Consider the following 22,601-nt stretch of genomic DNA (forward strand, 5'->3'; position numbering starts at 1 on the left):
AATCGATGTCACCCTTATGTTTAAATCCTTGTTCCAGCTCTTATTGATTAAATAGTCATCTTAAATGTATTAACAGTTGTTGGATTTAACAATTTAATTAGATGCACAAGCTAAACACGATACATTGATAATGAAAGGGCTGGTAAAGTTTGATAATTTAAAGTAAATATATGGTTAAAAATAATAATATTTATTAGCCCAAAAGCTTCTATAAATAACGTTAATCTAAATCATTGTTGATGAATGCACACTAAAGATTAATTTCCAGGTTGAGTGAATGAGCTTTTATTTTGAATGGCCAACTTCTGACGTCATCGCAACCAGGAAGTACCGCTTCACAACAAGGACAGGAGCAGCTGCATGTTCTCCTGACTTGTCGAAACTGTAAGACAGTTTGATTTATTTGTCGATACAAATATTAATGTTTAATTGACATGTTAATGTAAATGGCTTTCATTCACCCGGAGGTTTAAAGTTGGCTCTTAAACTGTTTGTTTTTCTTCTTTACTTGACATGTAGTAACACTGTGGTTGGTTGTGTGGTTGAAGGGCATGGCGGGGGCTGTGGTGCGGAGGGCTCTCCGAACCCTGCGCCCCCAGTCACTGACAGCGGTCTCAGGAAGGTTTCGGTCCCCGGTGGAGCCCGTCTTCCCGCTGGCCTCGTGTGTGCAGTTTCCGTCGTGGAGGTCGTCTCCTGTCAGGTCGCTGCAGCTGCTCTGCGCCCTGTGTGCAGGACACAACAAATGGTCGAAGGTGAAACACATCAAGGGACCTAAAGACGAGGCGAGGGGCAAGATGTTTATGAAGTTTGGTATGCTGATTAAGATAGCTGTGAAAGGTGAGACTTATTGAATGAATCAAAGAAGTCACACATTTTAATAATAGCTGGAGAGTGTTCTTTTTCATGACTTACATTTTGATGTAATTTGCAGAGGGAGGATCCAACCCTGAAATGAATTTAAACCTAGCCCACATACTGGAGCAGTGCAGAGGCAAGAACATGCCTAAAGCATCCGTAGAGGCTGCAATCAAGAGTGCGGTAGGTGGACACAACACTGTTACATACTGATGGGTGTAAAATTAATGATAATTAAAAAAAACAAAGTAATCCAACAGCTGACAATATTTCCTTTTCCTTTAGCTGTCTGTTAAAGAAGCAGGTCTATAGATTTATGTCTTAACTAGTTCATATAAATATAAAAAGAATGATTTGGTACACTCCACACAGACTTTTTGCAAAACTCTGCCGGTGTAATATATCGCGGGAAACTTATTCACGTCTTTCTCTGGTGTTACAGGAAAAAGCAAAACCGGCAACTCAGCACATGTTTGAAGCTCGGGGGCCTGGTGGGTGTTTGCTGCTCATCGAGGTCCTGACTGAAAACAGCTCACGCAGCCAACAAGATATCAGACGCCTGCTTAATAAGAATGGGTAGGGGCAGCAGTGGCAAAATGTCATGACACCATTATCACACTTCAAGCGATTTTTCGTTTGAATCTTGATGATTACAGTTTACAGCTCATGAAAATCAAACATCCAGGATCTCAAAATATTAGAATATTACATAAAACTGGTTTGCGTGGTATTTCTAGGCTTGATTGGCCCGCCAACTCACTTGACCTGTACCTCACAGAGAATCGATGGAGAGTTTGTCAAGAGGAAGATGAGAGACTCCAGACAATACAGTCAAGCCGAAGGCCGCTATCAAAGCAATTTTGGCTTCCATAACACCTCAGCAGGGCCACAGGCTTATTGCCTCCATGTCACGCTGCATTGATGCAGTATTTCATTCAAAATGAGCCCTGACCAATTATTGAGTGCATATATTAACATACTTTTCAGAAGGGTAGACATTTCTGTTTTTATAAATCCTTTTTATGATTGCTCTTATGTAATATTTTTATATCTTGAGATCCTGGATGTTTGATTTTCATGAGCTGTAAGCCGTAATCACCAACATTAAAACAAAGAAAAGGCTCAAATATTTCACTTTGTCGATTGAATCTAGAATATATGAAAGTTTAACTTTATGAATAAAATGACAGATTTTTTTTTCACTTTTTCCACGATATTCTAATTATTTGAGCTGCACCTATATATACAGCAGGTATAAAAAGGCAAGTGTCATAATGCTTGAGTAAAACAGTAGCTGCTATCCAGATGCACTATGGGATAAAAGCAAGTGTGAGTTTAAATGAGTGCTTATTTTGCACAGTTCATTTGCCAAATCACTTCACCTCTATCTTAATGACACCCTGTCCTGTTGTCAGTTTTGTGATTTGTGGAAAAAAAAATCTTTAAGATGTAAAAAAAAAACAAAAAAAACCCCACCAAATTAAAATAAAATAATAATATGGCTAATAGAAATGAACATAAAACTTGTGTGGTTAATACATTTAAACAGAGCTGATCGGATCATCTGGTAATAAAAAAAGATAATGAAGGATAACTTTGCCTCACAGAGATGTAATTCTTCTCTCGCCCACAGGGGGATGCTGTCAGACGGAGCCCGCCACAACTTCAATAGGAGGGGGGTGGTGGTTGTGCCGGGACAGAACCTGCCGATGGAGCGAGCCTTGGAGCTGGCCATTGAAGCTGGAGCTGAAGATGTTAAAGAGACTGAGGATGAAGAGGAACAGCCCATCCTGCAGGTCAGAGATGAAGAGGTTTCCTGTCGAAGGGGATATTCAAAGGGAATGATTCCATAGAAACAAATAACAGCAGCACTAATGGAAATGTGACATGTGTGAAAGCCTATAGGATCTAGTCATTTGTCAAGCAGAAATGCCAAAGAATGTTTATTTACTCTGTTTAGTATCATTGTAATGCATATCTGTATTTTTAAAATTATAAAATTTGATATGGGGAAATTATGAAGGATCTGTAATATTTTTTTAACTTACATTTTCTAGAGTAAATGCAGTAAAGATTAAGAAGCAATGAGATGCAGTTGCAGCCCTGCCCTGTTTGAATTAATTGTTTGATCCGTCACTCTCTCTGTAGTTTATTTGCGACATGACAGACCTGAGGAAAGTGCGGGCCTCTTTGGTGGAGCTGGGGATGCAAATCACATCTGCAGGTTTGGAGTTTGTTCCTCGCACCCTCTCGTCTCTGGACCAGGACCAGTTGAATGCGGCTTCAACACTAATAGAATCTCTGACTGACAGTGCAGATGTAGTTCGAGTCTGGGACAACATCCAGGCTGATAGCTGAGGTCACTTCCTGGACAATGGGTGGACACTGAATCAACGTTTAATTTTGCTGAGGAAGGATTAACCAACTCGTACTCATCATAATTAGTCATGATGATCACTATCAGCTTGAAAATATTTGTCTACTGGTCATTTTTATTTCTTCAATCTTGCAAAAAGTTTGTTAGCAAAAAAAAAAGTTAAAATGTTGTAAAAAAGTTTTACTGGAAGTTAATTATTTGCTGGTATCTTGAATGAAAAATCCTGCCACACCTGCCCTGCTGAATTTTCCTTAAGTGCTTCAATTTAAGGACTGTTTACTAAATTGCATCGCTAAGTTGCATTTCACAGTTGGTATCAAGTTTTCATATAACGTGCACACATAAATCTTTAATTTGAACATGATTGGCTTCACAGTATTTTCAATGTCATACATAATGTCTTACTTATCAGCATAAAACCGGGCTTACGGTAAGAACTGAGAAATGTTTCAAGATCTTGATTTGATAATCTTGGATCACCCAGAGTTGCACAAGCATAAACAAATACAGTATAGAAAGAGGCTTAGCTCCTAAATGCAGGCTATGGCTTAACGGCCTGTCATAATCTGGCCCGTCACAGTGACCAGCCAATTGTTATCAAGGGGAAATGGGGTATATATATATTGTATGGATGCATGTCTGCTTAGGACTTCCATGCAAGGGAAATGAAAAAGAAAATGTGCATTTATTGTATTCTTAGAAAACAAAAGAATCCAAATGACTAAAGGTTACAGCTGAAGGGCATGTTGAGCCAATGTCATCACAGGTCGTTACCCCCTCATATTACTGTGGTGCCAACATTGCAGTCAATATGATGCCACATTAACGTTATGCATGCAACATATTGAGCGGGAACTGTACATTTAGTCTGCTGATTTTATTTGTCACACCCTGTTGTCATGTATGTCACAGCCTGAACTATATTTTAGACCTGCACCACCAAACTGTATAGATGGTAGTACAATGTTATCAAGGAAGTCCAGTGTAATGGCTTTCAGCCCATTGGCTCTGTTTATCAATGCTGGTCATTGATTTTTCTGTCAGTTCCTCTCACCAATATCATGGCATTGATTGGTTCCCAGTGTTGGCGAGTGCAGCAACATGCGAGCTGCTGGCCAGTCCATTGCCCTGTGCCACAGTGGAGAGTTCAACATTGACATCTGAATGAAACTTGCATTTGTTTAGCCTAAATATGAACCATGGAGGAGGAGAGTGAATGTTTTTGCACAAAAGAGGTCCTGAAGAATGGATATTTGATCCATGGCTCCCTAGATTTTGAGGCAGAGAAGGATCTTGCATTCTGGTTTTGAATCAGGTACGTTGAATTTTTTTTTTCTTCTCTCAATGCAAGTTGAATATTTCACCAAAATGTTTACCATTTTGACAGTTGAGAGATTTTTCTAGATTTCAACTGCTGCCTTCCCTCTTTAGTAACTCTTAGAGTCAAGAGTTGAGACGATCTGGAAATTGGGAGGGGCACAGCTTTATTGGCATTCTGGGAAATCAGAGCAGAGTGGAATTTATATGGGAGGGTACACAATATTAAACGTCACTGATATTTCCCAAGCCAGAAAGTACCAAGGTTGATTGTAAAGGAGACAGTCCAGGATGAGAGAAAACTACATAATGAGTGCAGTGAAGGGGCGAACAACGATACTGACATCTAAAGTTGTAGTCATAATGGAAATAGGCCAAACCTTGTTTTCGTAAAATACGTGATAAAAAAGTAAAGTAAATATTTTGTAGTACCTTTTGGCTTAAACATTAATACAAACATGTTTCTATGATCAACTGTAGGCCAGCAGAGGTCCATGTCTGACTCAGAGCTTAGGAAGAGTGGGGGACCAGCCAGCATGGTCGCTGAATGCCGCTCTCCACCAACTCCCAGGATGGAGCTGCTCAGCCCCTCCAAGGTGAAGGACCGCTCTCAGAACGTCACAGAGAAGGTCACACAGGTACGGGGGACAAGATGCTCAGTTAGGGCTCAGTATCTTCCTATCTGAGAGCTAGGAAGTCCCATCGTCAAGCTCTAAATCAACAGTATATGCTATTCACTTAATTTAAAATGATTAGTATTTAACTACAGAATGCTTTGAAACCTTCACTGTCTGAGAGGTTCAGTATACAACAATGAGCAATAATTAAGCACTGCTTGATTTAAAAATAAACCTCAAGGCTTACAGTCAGACTGCTGTTAATTAACCAGCAAGTGGAAAAATCACTAGATGGTTTGGTGGCTGGATGTTTCCCTTCTGGGCATGAAAAGGAAAGTTACATTCAACCGAAGTTCAATTTAGACCTACAGTATTTGTGTTACTGCTGCAGCCCTCAGGCCATTTTGGAATGGTTTGGATAGATATGAAACTGATGCAAGTCAAGTGATTGACATTTACATGGTATATAAAGGCATGTAATGTATACAGGACTTACACTAAAAAGAGGTTCCCCATTCAGTTGTTTTCATCTAAGCAGGCAGATTAGGCCAATCTGTGATTGATGGTGTACACCTGACTTCCATTTTTGGAATTGGAATCACAGTTTTTCATCAATTTGTTACTCAAGAGTTGACAGAAAATATTTTGAAATTGGGCTATAGATTGTATACTGTGCATGAACTCAGTTGTGTAATTGTGACACCCAATTCATCAGTACAGATCTTCATCCCAACAGTGTCCTGCACATAATAAGCCTTTGGGCAGATGATTGCGGCACACTGTTGTTTTGGCTTCGCATTTGTGATTCGCTTACTATCTGGAAATACTTGATCAGAACAATATGTCTTCAAAAAAAGGTCTGTTAATTGTTTGAAGCTGGAGTGATAGTTTTCAAAATATTTCTTTTAGTTTCAGAGAAAGTTTGCATTTTAAAATAAAAAAAAAAAATAGATCTGCTTTGAGTCAAGAGAGGAGAATTGCCATATTCTGATTGGTTAATTCAAGCGTAATCATATATATATATAACGGAAACGATAAACATATTTGTAATAATGTTTAAAGAAAAGGCAGCAGCTCAGATTTCAAGGTTAAAGGATTACTGTAAGTCAATGAATCACTGTATATTGATGAACTCTTTATGCTTAGGTACTTTCTTTGGAGTCTGATGTACTTCCTGAATACAAACTCCAGGTGCCTCAGAAAACATGGTGGATCTTGCTTCACTACAGCCCGTTCAAGGCATTTTGGGACTGGATTATTCTCCTTCTGGTCCTCTACACGGCGGTTTTCACCCCTTACTCAGCTGCCTTTCTCTTGGACGAACACGGGGACTTGCGTCAAAGGAGTTGTGGCTACACATGTAACCCTCTGAATGTGGCGGATCTTATGGTGGACGTGCTATTTATTGTGGATATTGTCATCAACCTTCGTACAACGTATGTTGACCAAAATGACGAGGTGGTTACACAGCCGAGCAGGATAGCCAAGCACTATATCAAAGGCTGGTTCCCTATTGATCTGTTTGCAGCAATCCCTTTTGACCTCCTCATTTTCAGATCTGGCTCTGATGAGGTGAGAAACTAAAATTGTTTTACTGTCCTCCAATGTTTGCAGTTATAAAATCATTCAAAATTTAACCTTTATTAAATTAAATTCCTCAGAGTCCTTTAGTTTGATCAACTGACACAACATTTCCCTACCTAACACCATCTTCCTTGTTTTTCATTGATCCCAAAGATGGCGACCCTCACAAGCTTGCTGAAAACAGCCCGATTGCTGCGATTGGTCCGTGTGGCAAGAAAGTTGGATAGATATTCTGAATATGGGGCTGCTGTTCTCTTCTTGCTTATGTGCACCTTTGTACTCATTGCCCATTGGCTTGCCTGCATTTGGTATGCCATTGGCTTTGTGGAGAGGCCATACACAGAGACTGGCTGGCTTGACAACTTGGCTGAACAAGTAGGAAAGTTATACAACGACAGTGATTCCAGCTCGGGTCCATCAGTCAAAGACAAGTATGTTACTGCTCTTTACTTCACTTTGAGCAGTTTGACAAGTGTTGGCTTTGGTAATGTCTCTCCGAACACCAACTCAGAGAAGATCTTCTCAATCTGCGTCATGGTAATCGGCTGTGAGTTTAAAAACCTTAATTATTTCCTACAGTTCTTTACAATACAGGACATGAACTAAACCTGTTTCATGTTCAAAAAAATGTTGCAATTAAACTCCAAAGCCTTCTTTCTGATCTCCTCACTGCTTCTTCTGTACCAGCACTCATGTATGCCAGCATATTTGGGAATGTGGCAGCTATCATCCAGCGACTGTATTCTGGAACAACTCGCTACCACACCCAGATGCTGAGAGTCAAAGAGTTCATCCGATTTCACCAAATCCCTGGTAGCCTTCGCCAACGGCTGGAGGAATACTTTCAGCATGCGTGGTCTTACACAAATGGCATTGACATGAATGCTGTAAGTAAAAAGAGTTTTTGTCTGTCTCAGTTCTACTTTAACCTGTAACTATTGTTGATCAGAATCTCTGCATTCTGTATCTAACTGACTATATATCAATTGTCTTGTCTCACATTTAGGTCTTGAAGGGATTTCCAGAGTCTTTGCAGGCAGACATTTGTCTTCACTTGAACAGATCTCTGCTACAGAATAGCAAGGCTTTCCATGGAGGCAGTCAGGCTTGTCTGCGTGCCTTGGGAATGAGGTTCAAGACAGTCCATGCTCCTCCAGGAGATACTCTTATTCACTATGGGGATATCCTGGACTCGCTCTTCTTTATCTCTCGTGGTTCCATTCAGGTCATCAGAGATGACGTTGTGGTTGCCTTATTAGGTAAAGACATCCAGCCATAGACGACTTGGTTGTTGTGTCCTAAAAATGCTCCAGAGCCATAATTCCAAAACGCCATCCCCTAATATATAGAAGTAAAAGAAATTATCATTGATCTTGCAGAAAAGAATGACATATTTGGGGAGCCTATCCATTTGTATGATGAGCCAGGGAAGTCCAGTTCAGAAGTCTACACCATCACCTACTGTGACTTGCATCGTATACGGAGGGACGACCTCCTGGAGGTCCTGGACATCTACCCAAGCTTTGCAGACAACTTCTGGAGGAACCTTGAGATTACGTTTGACCTGAGAGATGTATGTTGGCTTAAAAATGGACATTGGTGCTAGTGGCATGAGCAGAATAAATGGTTAGCTGTAAGACCAATAGAGTGCTGTACTTTAATGGATGTTCTGCTTATTTTGTTTTAGTGCTATTAGCTAACAACTCTTTTGTTGAGTGCCTTGGTTTTGCAGGGGTTAAAGTGCTGACACTGAATCACAATATCCCTTGCAAGCGTAATTCTGCATCTCTCTTTCATCTTGTACTCTTAATTGCTGAATTGTGCCATCCAAGAGCTCCAAGCTTGAATAGCAACTGTTGATTTTGTAAAGCCAAGACAAAATTGAACATAATAAAAAAATGTTGTTTTGTTCATCAGGCCGAACAAGTTCCACCAATAATAACAACTGATGATTCTGGCGATGACTGTGAGTATCGTCACAAGTCAAGACAGAGAATCCACACCATGGACTACCGAATCAAGCCAGGTGAGATATCCTGCACACAATTTTTTTTCACGTTATCTAGTATTTCACATAAAAGATTCACATTAAGGTTAGTAATGCCCTAAGAAATGGTCTGCTTGGAATCAAGTAATCTAACTGAAAATAACATTAAGGCCTTGCTTTTATTAACCTTAACTGGACAAATGGAATTACTGCACAGGATAGTATCGTAAGTTTAACAGCTAGTCAGTTTGGACCATTATTATTGTGCCAATGAGACAAGGTGCCCAGTTCAGCCATCCACTGGCTCAAGGTTTAACGTCTCAGAGCTGAAAGAGCTGAAACCCATAATAAGCAGTTTTAGTAGGAATCTAGCTATCAGCAAACAAGAATTTGAAGTAATACTTCTTAATAATATACCTTATTTTCATTAATTATTATTATGCAGACTTTGAATGTTGTCTCCTGTTTATGTCAGCCCTATAATGGACTGAGGATTTATCTTTAAGCTTCTGTTAAAGAAATGTTAAGAGAAAGTTTCTGGTTTCTGGACACCCTGAATGGGGTCATTACCTAAGAGTAATTTAATTATTTCCTGTGAACAGATGGAATTGATCATGAAGACTCCTACCCCCTTCAGTCCTACCATTGTCATCATCACTCAACCTCCCAAGGTCACTGGGATGACCATTGTAGCTGTGGATCCCAATATTCCCAGTCAAGTGAAGAACTGGCTAAGCCCCTTGCTCAAAGTGCCAGAGTCGAGCTTTGTCCTTCAGAAGACGCTAGACAGGACTACTCCCCCTCTGTAGTGCAGCTTCTACCCCCTAGTGGCAGCACAGTGGGCAGGGAAGCAATGATGGACCAAGGCCAAAAAGGTAGATGAAAAAGAATCTTAAATTAAGTCTGTCCTGGAGAGCATTATTGGGTTTGTTTGCATAATAGCGTTGCATAATGGACTGAGGCTCCAAGGTAAAATGTTGTCGTAGAGTTGAATACTTTATTATCTCAAAACTATACAGTACTCAAGAGGTTAAAATTCCTTTAATAGTCTTTTTTCTGCAAATCAGTAAAGGTTTTGGATATTCACCACTAGCTTGCCTCTATATTTTCCTCAGTTTCATCTTTGAATGTGCCGGGAATGTATCAATACTGGCCAGACCGACACTCACAACAGTTTTCCAGTCGTTCCTGGCGATCTTCCTCCGTACGCAACTCATACCATCCACCACCTTTCACAGAAGAACGGCCCAGTGAGCTGGAGTCACGACTTGAGATTTTACATTCACAGCTCAACAGGTGACTTCAATAATGCCTTAAGTTGTTTTTTGTTCTGATCCAAGTGAAAGCATACAGTATTAAGGGAAATAGATTTTCTGGTTATTTCATAGGTCACAAAGGTTTAAATTTGAAACTTACAACCGGAAATAATACTGATGAAGTCTGAAAGAGTTTACTACTTTCATGTGGGCACTCTTTAGCCTTCCTGACAACCCTTCCATTATTATTCTGTACCAGACCTCCAATAACACTTTGACAATTCTCTCAAGGTAAACAACCAGATTCAAATACATGGACATTTAAGACCACTGTTTGGAGGTCAGGGATCTATTAAAGATGCAAGACCAATGTTTGAGAACCATGCTTGACTGTTGATTAGTTCTGAAAAATAGGTTCCTGAAAAGTGTTACTGATACAAATGATCACCCTCTGCCATTTCGATTCCCTCCTCATTCACCAGACTGGAGACTCGTATGACAGCAGACATCAATGTTATACTCCAGCTTCTCCAAAGGCAGATAGCTCCTGTACCCCCTGCCTACAGCACTGTATCATCCAGTACCCTGTCGACAGACTCTCCTGGTTTGTATGGGACTGGGACACCAGTGATGCACAGCATGTACCCCATTTCCCCCATACAGATGGACAGTCTAGCAGCCACACAGGTATACAATTGCATTAACTAATACATTGGAACTTGCAGAGAAATTGTCAGACACTGTGTTAGCAAACAGCGTGTTCATTCTAGCTTTTTACATGTGATCTCTTTACTGTAGAGCTCTACACAGACTGACCTGAAATTCAACAAGAAGTCCCAGGAGTCATTGTCCAGCGGAATCCATGTGACTTTGGCGTCAGACGACACAATGTTCATGACCATCACCCCAGAAAGTGAGACTCATACAGGGTCGACTCATCAGCTACCCCAGCCATCAGTAAAATCCCCCCTAATGGAAAACCCTGGGCTCTGTGGCAAACTCCGCTACCCATCACTGCCAGGAAACCTGGACATTACATCAGGACTGGCTGAGATCCAGAAACACCTCTCCGACCCTGTGCTGACTATCACCTGAACACCCTCAGAAAATAGTTTTCGTGGCAGTCAGTGTGACTTTGAAGCAGTGCTACTTAAAGACTTTTTGAAGGAGCCATATGACTAATCAGTAACAAATGAACAGACAGCAAATATAGTGTCACAAAATCCAGTTAACAACAAAGATATCCATTTCACAGTGACAACCCAAGATTACACTAAGTTAGTGGCCTGTGCTACAAAGTTATCATTCTTTTGTAAGAATGTGCGCGAGTAAGATTGAACAAGGATCACATTTTGCTTCCATCTCTTAGTGTTTGTACCTTATGTCTATCCCTTAATTGCATGGATAGAACAAGAAGAAAATGTGAATTTTGAGAGTTGCATATTTTGTGTCACGACTTATCCTGATCCTGATTTAAATCTGTGTATTGTGTTTCCTGGCTGTCAAGTACAGGGCCTGACCTGTACTGAAAATTTGAGGCCATAACCCAAATTGTTATTTGAGAGTTAAGAAATAGTTCCAACTTTTAAAAATATTTATATTTTTTTGCTTCTTTTCCCGACTTTGATGAAAACACATAAAACACTTTAAAATAAATAAAAGCAAAAGCTTGAAAACATGAATTAACTTAGCATGACTTAAAAAGTGCAGAGCTCACGTTAGCCAACATTGGGCTAAACAAAGTAAGACGCATATAATACCTAAGTTAAGTCTCATTAAGCATCCCCAAAAGCCTTAGTGAAAATAAGCTTTCATTTCAATCAGAAAATCTGGATCATAAAACATTTAGCTGCTTAGACCCTTTTCCAAGACACGGTTTGCTGAGCCACTTTCATAGACATCTGGTTTTGCACACAGTAATTGCACAGTGTTGCAAAGACCTAAACTATTGGTTTGTTACTAAAATTGTTTAATGATGATAATCACAAAATACTATCCGAGTCGTAGTAAGCACCTAGCATACATATGCATCGCTATCATAGCTGTCCCTAATTTGTTCTCAAGGCTAAGGAAGTCATGCTAAATGAAGGCTCTCGTCTTTTTGCTAGATCTAAAAAACTTGAAAATAGATCATTAACTTCCTGCAGTAAACTCCTGCAGCTGAAAAAAAAAAAAGATAACCACTGTCAACACTTACCACATGGAGCATCAATGATCACTCCTGGTCATTGTTAATGGGGCCTGCCCACTGCATGCTGGGTATAAACAGTTGAAAAGCTGCAGTGTGATTCCAAGCTTGGACTGCTGAATTGCCTATGTTATAAATATATCATCTTAGCCTGCCCAAATTAAACTGAATAACAATCAATTTACAGAAGCTTAGAACACAATATTGTAAATTTAGGTTGATGCAGATTTCTGTTAGCCAACTTTTGAGTGGCTTTATTTTAAACAAAAAGCCCTACTTACTGGTAGTTTGAAGACTATTGTGCATTTGGGTTCCCGTCAAATTAAAAAGGATGGCTGTTTCTATGTTTTCAGGCTTAGCTAAGATTAGCATCTGCTGGCTATAGCTTGACACTTTTATACAAACATGAGTGGTATCATTCTTCAATCCTGCCTAACGCTGGCAGGATAGCGAATAAGCATACTTTCCTTACAGTAAAAATTTGCATTGGGCTCCATTAAATTGATTCTAAATAATTGTAACCATGATATGAATATTCACCCTTTTAAATAAAAATAGATGTCATAATCTTGTCACTGCTACTTGGTGCATGTAATGGGGACACCTTAAAAACTCACTGCAAACATATCTCTGGCATGTCTGAACTGTAGATTTTGCCTGCATAGATTACACTAGGACCTTATCTGGCCCCGGAAAATGGACGTATGAACATGTAGCTTTCTGTTTATTTTCAGCAAATAATATCACTTCATGGCTCCATACTGAAACATGTGTAAGTATCAGAAATGACACTTTCCTACGGCGTCTTGTAATCACATCACATTCCAACCCCTTTATAACAACATGTTTCGCAGCATTTGTGATTCACTGTAAGTCAGTTAAAGATGTGGGATGATGTCAGGCAGTATTTTCTCAGTATTATACATTCAAACTATCATTTTTAACTGTGAATCTGGACTATACATTCTTATCATTATGTTGTTCACTTAAGTCAATGTGAAGTTATTTTAACAGTTGGTAAACTACGAGGAATTGTTTAACTCTGAAAAAAATAAAATGTTGATATGAATATGAACTAAATCTTGCTCTGTCCTTTTTAACATAAAATTAGTGTAAAATGAGTCCCCCTCTTGACTGCTGCTCCGACTAAGAGGATAATCAGGCAGTTGTTGTTGCAGATAGCAATCTAGTTGGGCTGGGTGGAGGCAATTGAACATTATTGATCCTTCCTTCACCCGGGTAAACCAGTATAGGATCCTCAGGGGCCCGAGGCATGCACTGGATGTCCCAGATTTGAGTCTGGTGATCCTCCGCTAGACAGAGAGGATGGTATTAGGTTTGATTTGAATTGATTTATCTTATTAAAACAGGAAGAAAAAAGCCACTAACACGACATGTTATTGGTCTGACTCTGAATCATGAAAAGTTTATAGCAATCAGGGTTATGTATGCATCTTGAAATAAAACTTCAATATAACTACAGAACCAATGCAATGTGCAATGTGCAAATTGCTGACTGAGGGGATTGTTTTTTTACACAGTGTATTGCATGCAACTGTTTGTTGTCCAAAACATGTATTTTACTCCTTGACTTGGTACATGATATAAACTTCAAGAAGGCCCAAATAATATTAGCCAGCGAAAGTAGTCAGCTCTGCTGCTCTGCCCTTTTTTCTTCATCAGTTGCTTTGATATATGTTATGTCACAAATTAGCAGGTAAAAGACCATACTCATTGCTATATCCAAAGATCCAACGAAACAACCAAAGTTACAGTGGCAAGAAATCTCTGGCAAAACCGGGGGGTGACATAGTAATGAAGATTTGCAAATAGTGTCATATGATAATGCACGGAGAAAGTGGGAGAGATATCAAGGAGCCAGTTCCCCCGGCAGTCTTAGCCTATAGCAGCATAACTAGGAGCTGGTCCATACCTGGGCCCGCCATAACTATAAGCTTTATCAAAAAGTGAAATTACAAGCCTATTCTTAAAAGTACAGAGTGTGTCTGCCTCCCGGACCCTGACTGGTAGATCATTCCAAAGGAGAGGGCGGCCTGATAACTGAAAGCTCTACCTCCCATAATACATTAAGAGACTGTAGTTACCACGATCAGGCCTGCATTCTGGGAGCGTAATGTTCTCAAAGGGTCATTTATTTTTTTATCGTATGTTCCTGCAACTGACCGGCACCTGAGAGCATAGGTTGGATGTGCACGGGGTACCATGTTGTTCATTTAGATTGTGGTCATTTATATATCTACAGAAGGCCTTCCTCAATCACTATTTAAAGCCCCTACATGTGGATAGAGTATATAACTGGGCCACGGACAACTCTTAGTTGTGGTATAATTAAAAACCACAACCCAGTTTCAATAAATCGAGTAGCACGCTGCTTTGTTGCGTAATCATGTATAACCTAAGAACAGCTCCCTCTTGTGCTTATTGTAAGTTACTACCACAAAGTTCTTTAATTAATCTAAGAGTCCATTCTTCACAATAAAACAAAAACAAATGTATTTGCCGTGTTTTGTAAGTTACCAAGCTAACAGACTCTGAAATTAGCATTGATGCTGATGGAGCAACCCAGATTTAACCTCGATGAAGCAGAAATTCTGCGAAGCCATGATCTCAAATTATTTTTTCTGTCAATGTGAGAGGAAATTGGATCGTTTAAAGGCTAAAATCTGCAATTTAATGTGCTGGATGAGCAGATCAATCTATCAGCCCTGTCAGCCACTTCACTGCCTGAAACCCATTGACTTCTGGTCAGTCACACTTTTAAATGATGAATCAGTGAGGAAAACTCTCTGACACCAAATTTGCCTGCAGTGCGAAGGATGTCGCCCCACACATTTTGTTTTCTTTCCACTTGATGACACTAAAAACACATTCATTTGTCCAGTCATGACAAAGGGTTCAGTAATGAGCTCTTAAATCATCTTGTTTTTCAACTCTGATGACATTTAAATCATTTTAGATGAGACAAGTCAATGCAGGGCTCAACATTAACATTACATATCTGAGAGTTGTTCAATCACTTCATTTGCAGACTTCTAAGTTTAGGATAAGGTGGAGAGGTTGCAGATTGCAACCAACCATGCCTCTCACTCTTCATTTTAGGGTGTTGCAGAACCAACAAAGAGAAAACCCCAGGAATAACATAAAGGACTCTCTTTACAGCTGTGTTAACATGGCTTTAGTGGCTTTTGTAATTAATAAATCAAAGTTTGGATAGAAACAGTTAGATAAATTCAAAGTTTGGATAGAAACAGTTAGATAAATTCAAAGTTTGGATAGAAATATTTATATATATTCATTTGTATTCTGTATGTACGTATGGCTTTTGCCTTGGCTTTGTGACACGAAACATTTATCTTTAAAACATAAATCGACATGTCGGATCAGGTGTAAATAAACTAACGGTCACACTTATGTCTCTCAACGTTCCATCTATGTTAACCAGAGACCCTGCTGTCAGGTCAGAAGGTCAGCTGTGGATAGTGCAGTGTAAACGCATTGCTGTGGCTGATTATCCTTATGAGCCTTTGATAGCGTCATGTGATTTGTGGGTCTGCTCTTTTCCATAAGCATGTTATTTGTCATTGTCACTATCGTGAAATAGATTGATATCGGCGTCCAAACATATGCGGATGTTCCCACAGGTGTTCAACACTTCAGTTGAGGATAGACACAACAGGACCTCGGTATAAAACATCCCTACCAAATCTAAAGAACAGGTACAGTATGTGCTGTACATTTAAACCTGATAAACTGGTGACAACCTGTTTATTGAAATAATTTCCAGTTTATACAGAGTGTGATACTTTCCACAAAACTGTATGTTGTCTTTTTATGTCTCTCTTATGCTCTGAAGTAGTATTTTTTATGTCTAACAGGTCTTCATCTACTTCTCTGCCAAGCCAAACAATGTTGTTTGAAATACATCTCCGCTTCAAGCGCCACTCCAACAATTCATTCACGCCATTCTTCAAGGAATTAGATTTTGGTATTTGTAACGACAATGAGGTGGGGAGATCTGTTTGGGCAATTTTTACAGGTCTGTGCTTTGTTTTTGGTTTTCCTGCGACTGTTGCTATCCTCTGGGAGATGTTCAAGACTCACAGGAGAGGAACTCCCTTCAAACCGAATGATTTTTTAACGCTGAACCTCGCCGTCATGGATGTTGTCTTCTTGGCCTTGCTTCCACCTGGATTATTAAATCATTTCATTTTGCAAAACACGGCGATTGAATCAATTTGGAATGGTTTTTATGCCTTGAACACATGTGGTAGACCCCTTTTGATGGCTTGTACCTGTCTGGATTGTTACCTGGCTGTGGTTCATCCAATAATCTACCACAAGATAAAAAGTCTGACTCCCAGAGTTGTGATGACTGGCATTGTTTGGATATTGACATTAGCTAATGGGATTTTATATTTTTATTCATTTTCCTTTTATTACTCCTTTGTTCCCATTGTTCCAATTATAACAGCTCTTGTAATAATTGGAATCTGCGATTCTTTTATCTTTTATACTCTAGTTAGGTCGGACTCTGGCAGAAAAAACATCCACCCACAGAAGCAAAGAGCCATTCAGACCCTCATCAACAGCCTAGTGATGGCCGTCTTGACTTACCTTCCTCCAGTATTTCTGATCATCATTGGGAGGCCCCTGATCAGGAGTGAGACAACCTTCATATGTAATATTGTTATTCCAATGTCCATCACTTCCAGTTTGGGCTCCACCATCATGCCTTTACTCCACCTAAATAATCATGGGAAACTGGATCGTTTCAGGCTTATATGGTGCAGGAAATCTTGACGCATGCCATCTTTTTTTTTTTTTTTTTTTTTTACTAATTGAAGATGCTTTTTAGGTTTCTTTACAACTTCTTGACAACTCGGGAAATGTGTACATAATGTTGTAATATCTCTATATTGTTCTTTGTTCTTCTTCGCTCTTATAAAATGTGTGTGTTAGTGTGCGCGTGTTAGTGTGTGCGCGTGCACTCATGTGTGAGCATGCTTGCGTGACTTGTTGATCTATATTTCCATCATCTGCACAGGGACTACAGATGGAAATGAGCTAATTAGCTAAATCTGTTACAAAGCATCTTTTCTCTTCTGAGTCTGATGTTATTTTGTACATTGTCCCTGATTCAAATAAACTAATTAACAACAATACATTTTTTGATTACCTAACTTTTCATGTTTTCCATTGTTCCAGTTTTTGTTATTAGTCGTGGATTTTGTTCATTTAAGTATACTAGTTCTTGTATGCTGTTATTAATTTTCTCTTTTATGTTATATGTGTGTTACATCACTGCTTTGATGAAAACATATTCCCTTATTAAAACCTGTACTAATAAGACATTGGATATGTGTTTTAGACTCTGTATACATTCATGAATATTGATTTTAAATTAGGAGTGAATAGTTGGGTGTTTTAAAATCTAAAATTTAGTCTTCCGACTACTCAACGCACTTTTACACTTCATGTCACACATACCCATTCACACACCGATGGTAGTGTGTGTAGTTATGTAGTATCATCCATCAGAAGTAACTAATCTCATTCATATACCGCCACCAAAGCAGCAGGGGCAATTCAGGGTTAAGTGTCTTGACACATCAAACATGTTGCCCAGCTGGGGGATTGAACCCTTGACCTTCTGGTTGAGACGTGACACCTCTACCAACTGAGCTATAGTCAACCCAGCCAACGAAAGACTTTCTTCGCCTCCACTCTTTTCCCTAAGTATTTGATTTGCAAAAGTCAAACCGACCCCAAGGTATATATATGACTGAGGTATATGCAGCAATCGTACAGGTGTTTACCCTGTATGTCAATGCAACAGGAAACTACGGCACCTCTGAGAAACATTCCTACAACACCTGCTATACAGAAGGTACAACATGTTTTTGGGGATATTTCTATCATCCAACTTAAAAATAAAAATCTGAAAAAATGAAGACACTTTTTTTGGGAGAAAGTATTTTGACAGGACTGTAAGATTCTCCCAAGATGAATATATTTCCTTTATAGTATAGTTCTTTAACATGTTATTTGTGTTTGTTTCATGCACTAAAGTTGTGTATTTGTATCTCTCAGGTCTAAGTCCACTGTTCTGCTCAACAATGTTTTCTGAAATATATTTGCGCTCAGAGCAAAAGCCCAACAACTCTGCAACATCAGGAGTTCTTGCACAAAACTTTGATTTTGGCATATGTGAAGGCGTTGAATGGGGAAGATATCTTTGGGCTGTTTGTACAATCTTGTGCTTTGTTTTTGGTTTTCCTGCAACTGTTGCCATCCTCTGGGAGTTTAAGACTCACAGGAGAGGCGCACCCTACACCCCAAATGAATTCTTCATGCTGAACCTCTCCGTCATGGATGTTGTCTTCTTGGCCTTCCTTCCAGCTGGATTGGCAAATCATTTCATCTTTCACAGTGGAGTGTTTGAAGGGTTTTGGAATTTCACGTATACCTTGAACACATGTGGAAGACCTCTCCTGATGGCTTGTACCTGTCTGGATTGTTACCTGGCTGTGGTTCATCCAATCACCTACCACACGATAAAAAGTCTGACTCCCAGGGTTGTGATGGCAGGCATTGTTTGGACTCTCACTGTGGCTAATGGGATTTCATATAGTATTTTTTACTGGTTATATTACACCATGCTTCCGGCTGTGCCATTTATAACAGCTCTAGTAATAATTGGAATCTGCGATTCTTTAATCTTTTATACTCTAGTTAGGTCGGACTCTGGCAGAAAAAACATCCACCCACAGAAGCAAAGAGCCATTCAGACCCTCATCAACAGCCTAGTGATGGCCGTCTTGACTTACCTTCCTCCAGTATTTCTGATCATCATTGGGAGGCCCCTGATCAGGAATGACAGGACCTTCGTATGTAATATTGGTATTCCAATGACCATTTGTTCTACTCTAGGATCCACCATCATGCCTTTACTCCACTTAAATAATCATGGGAAACTGGATCGTTTCAGGCTTGGATGGTGCAGAAATCTTGAAGCATGCCATCTTTTTTTTTTTTTTTAACTTATTGAAGATGCCAGTTTTAATGATTCATTCTTTGGTACTTTTTCCTAGTTACAAGATTGAAGAAGCTGAAAATATGTTTGAAAATGTCAATTTTTTTAAATGATTCAAAATTAATTCTTAAATGAGCCTATCTCTGACACATGATCTTATCATCAGCATATCTAGATCACAGTCCGCCAGTTTTCTTTCACTTTTTTGTTCTGCTTTGTTGTTCATTGATTATAAGTGTGTAACAAATTTGCTTTAAAAAAAATGAAAACCAAACTATCTGTTGTCTTAAAACACGACATATTTTACTTTAGAACCTGTATGCTTGAATTTATCTGCATATTTAATTTGAAAAGAATAGAGGAATGTATTTAAATTATGTACTTACAATAAAGCTTTTGAACTCAGTTTATCTTTTGAATGACTACGATAAACCAAAGTTACTTTGTTGCCAAGAACAGATGATTACTGATCAGCTGTTGAAGTGGTTCATGTTGTCTTTAGACAGCCTTTTCAATTTAAAGTTTTCAGCTGGACATTTTTTTTGATTGACAAAAAAAGGTCAACAAAACAGGTGACATACAGTACATCATCACAACTTCTTCAGCCTTAACACTGCAGTCTTAAGAAAACATGTGCTGCTGTTTACAATATTCAATTAATTAATCAGACAGAAGTGAATACAAGTCCAATAAAAATGAGAAAAAATAATGTTTCTACTGACGAGTTCATCAACAATTTCATCAAGTATTATTTTCTACTATAGATTTCCATGTTGTCCCATGTACGTGTACAGTGATCGTGTTACAAATGTAAATGATGAAGGCAGACAGATCATCTGTCATGTCAGTTGTTCCGATGCAGGTGTGCAGACATAAAGAAACATGTTTTACATATGATGGTAACAAACAAAAGGTATTTAAATGTCTCAACATATTTTTAAAATGACATCTATTTGACAGTCTCAAGGCATCTATTTTTTCTCTGATGATCATTTGAGTATGATACAAACACACTGTTTACAATTACAGAAACATGAGGGGAAGATAATTCATGAATATTAGTACAAGAAGTAACTGTTATTTTTCAGTAGATCCAGTGGTTGCTAAGGAAAAACAACACAGAAAAATCACATCTTTTACATTGCATGCCATTAATGATAAATGGATGTTTTCCACTTTAAGACTGCAAAAAAAGCTTTGTAAAAACGATTTAAATGTAATTTTTAGGGGACTTACATTACAAGTCCTGATACAATGAACTGTTACAATGAGCAGCAGGGGTTCTTCAAAGTCCCTAGATTACCCAGATAGAGCAGTGGCATGATTGCACTCCCAGCAGTTGGGGTAACCAGGATAGGTATTGCTAATAAACAATCATACTCTTTTTCATCACTTAGTATCAGATCACCAAGAATGTATACCAACACCGGAGGGACGTACGAGACGATGGTCATGACCATGCTGTTTGTGATGATCTGGAAAGCCTTCTTCTTCTTCTGGTGGAGGGCCTTTCCTGCTCGATGGGATTTCTTCAGAGTCCAGAGGATGGAGACATCTGAGATGACAATGACAGGCAGTGCTATGACATACACAAACATGGCCCAGGCACTGTGGTTCAACTCATCGACAACTGTGGACGTGAACCCTTGAGCAGCTGTGATGGTCCAAACAGCAGCGACCATGAGCACCCGGGGAGTCAAGCTCTTCTTTTTGCTGTAGGTGATAGGATGGACCACAGCCACGTAACAGTCCAGACAGATACAGGCTGTCAGCAGAGGTCGTCCAGCCAAGTTCAAGGCATACAGAAAATTGCTTAACATTTGGACGGACATTATGTGCCACAGTAAGAAGTTGCACAGCCCGAATGGGACAAAAAACAAGAAGACCAAGTCCATAATGGTGAGATTGAGCATGAAGACATTGTTAGGGGTCAGTGAGGTTCCTGTTCTGTGTTTTTTCCAAATTTCCCAGATAACAGCTCCACATGCAGGACATCCAATCAATGAGAACAGTGCACTGAGAGAAGCCCAAACGATGATACCTTCCACCAGGTTACCACAGTGTCCAAACGTATCCTCTGAGGACTCACTGTAGTTCAATGTTAGATTCTGAGATCGAGGATGCACATGGGGAAACATTTCTTACCAGCAGTGATGCTTCTATTCCTTGAAGATTGTTTAGTAATGGCAAATACCTGAAACAAAACAAATGAAGAAGAAGCAAATCCAAACCATTAGTGATCTGCCAATTTCTAATTTCACAGATTGTTTTCCTTTTCCATTATTCATTCTTACCTTCAGCATGTGACTTTGATTTTGGAGAAGACTCTGTGATAAAGCGGTCTATTTGTTTATCTGTGATTTGAATATGCAAGTGACACTGAGGATCATTTTCCATTCAAGGTCTGCACTAATGTTTTTATTAACAAATAATCAAGCCCACTCCAGACATTGCATTTGTAATAGATTGCATGAAGCATCAAGCAAGTATTTATTGTGATGGATATGCTAGGAACTCTGAACTCTGCTTCATCACAGTGGAGTCAGATATTAAGTTCAAGGGGCTAAACTCCAACGTAACAATGATGGGAAGTGGAAAGATCCAATTGAACATTTTTAGATATTTGTCCATTCATTCATTCTTTTCTACCTATCCAGGGTCAGGTCTTAATGGCATTATGCTGAGCAAGGTTTTCCAGACACCTAACATCTGGCAAGGCTTTTTTATGCCCTCCAAAGGGACTCCAAGCTTTCCCAGGCCAGATGACATCCCTTCACAAGTTCATGGTACACCCCTCGGTCATGTACCAGTTTAAGGTGACAAGAAAACCACCATATTTACAGAACCACCTCAGGGGGCTCATACAGCTGAAGATTTAATGATAGTTCAATAAGGTCGATCATCACTCTTTGACATTAGGTGTAATGTAAAGTTGTCCTTTTCACTCCGACAGCAGTGGCTGAATGGGTGTAACATATAAAAGTACAGGTGTTGTTTTTTTCACGACAATACTGCCACCTTCTGGACATTTTTAAAGTGCAACATTACCTCAAAAAATGTCTGGGTTTGAATTACAGTTTTTATTGGAGGGAAAATAATCTCATTTTTAAAAGGTGATTGTCAACTCAATGTTTAATTTCTGACATTATTAAGTAATATCCTTGATACATGCAAGTTAAAATGCTTAAAAAAAAACTATATGGCATTCTACTGAATACTGAAATAATTTCAATATATTTGTACTGTTATTCTTTTTAATGCATTTCAATCATGACTCATGTGGCCATTATTTAATGGAATTACATATGTATGAATCAAAGCAATGACAATAAGTTGTAGGAAAGTGTGTATGGTCGTGAGTCGACC

General features: G+C 39.2%; 3 protein-coding genes across 3 annotated transcripts; 2 read left to right on the top strand and 1 right to left on the bottom strand.

The window, feature by feature from the left end:
- Positions 1-303: 303 nt before the first annotated feature.
- Positions 304-3,596, top strand: LOC132955587 (translational activator of cytochrome c oxidase 1). The gene is made up of 6 exons (XM_061028487.1): positions 304-384; positions 549-837; positions 932-1,038; positions 1,298-1,431; positions 2,489-2,651; positions 3,004-3,596. The coding sequence occupies exons 2-6, from the start codon at positions 552-554 to the stop codon at positions 3,211-3,213; spliced, it is 900 nt and encodes a 299-aa protein (XP_060884470.1). The 5' UTR covers positions 304-384; positions 549-551; the 3' UTR covers positions 3,214-3,596.
- A 768-nt stretch (positions 3,597-4,364) lies between these two features.
- kcnh6b (potassium voltage-gated channel, subfamily H (eag-related), member 6b) lies at positions 4,365-11,271 on the top strand. The gene is made up of 12 exons (XM_061028916.1): positions 4,365-4,547; positions 5,030-5,187; positions 6,313-6,738; positions 6,904-7,297; positions 7,438-7,637; positions 7,757-8,009; positions 8,130-8,323; positions 8,668-8,776; positions 9,340-9,612; positions 9,853-10,033; positions 10,476-10,680; positions 10,792-11,271. Exons 2-12 carry the CDS (start codon positions 5,044-5,046, stop codon positions 11,086-11,088), a joined length of 2,676 nt encoding a protein of 891 aa, XP_060884899.1. The 5' UTR covers positions 4,365-4,547; positions 5,030-5,043; the 3' UTR covers positions 11,089-11,271.
- Positions 11,272-20,497: 9,226 nt separating this feature from the next.
- Positions 20,498-21,409, bottom strand: LOC132955922 (C-C chemokine receptor type 3-like). Its single transcript, XM_061029013.1, has one exon. The coding sequence runs from the start codon at positions 21,371-21,373 to the stop codon at positions 20,498-20,500; it is 876 nt and encodes a 291-aa protein (XP_060884996.1). The 5' UTR covers positions 21,374-21,409.
- Between the last annotated feature and the right edge of the window lie 1,192 nt (positions 21,410-22,601).

Source organism: Labrus mixtus, chromosome 21 (genome assembly GCF_963584025.1).
Source record: "Labrus mixtus chromosome 21, fLabMix1.1, whole genome shotgun sequence".
Classification (NCBI taxonomy): Eukaryota; Metazoa; Chordata; class Actinopteri; order Labriformes; family Labridae; genus Labrus; species Labrus mixtus.

Excerpts from the sequence above, each read along its gene's own strand:
- LOC132955587 (XM_061028487.1), top strand. The coding sequence starts at position 552 with ATGGCGGGGGCTGTGGTGCGGAGGGCTCTCCGAACCCTGCGCCCCCAG. Across the intron at positions 838-931 it reads GATTAAGATAGCTGTGAAAG|AGGGAGGATCCAACCCTGAA; the intron begins GTGAGACTTATT and ends TGTAATTTGCAG. Across the intron at positions 2,652-3,003 it reads AGGAACAGCCCATCCTGCAG|TTTATTTGCGACATGACAGA; the intron begins GTCAGAGATGAA and ends CTCTCTCTGTAG.
- kcnh6b (XM_061028916.1), top strand. The coding sequence starts at position 5,044 with ATGTCTGACTCAGAGCTTAGGAAGAGTGGGGGACCAGCCAGCATGGTC. Across the intron at positions 6,739-6,903 it reads TCAGATCTGGCTCTGATGAG|ATGGCGACCCTCACAAGCTT; the intron begins GTGAGAAACTAA and ends TTGATCCCAAAG. Across the intron at positions 8,777-9,339 it reads GGACTACCGAATCAAGCCAG|ATGGAATTGATCATGAAGAC; the intron begins GTGAGATATCCT and ends TCCTGTGAACAG.
- LOC132955922 (XM_061029013.1), bottom strand. The coding sequence starts at position 21,373 with ATGTTTCCCCATGTGCATCCTCGATCTCAGAATCTAACATTGAACTAC.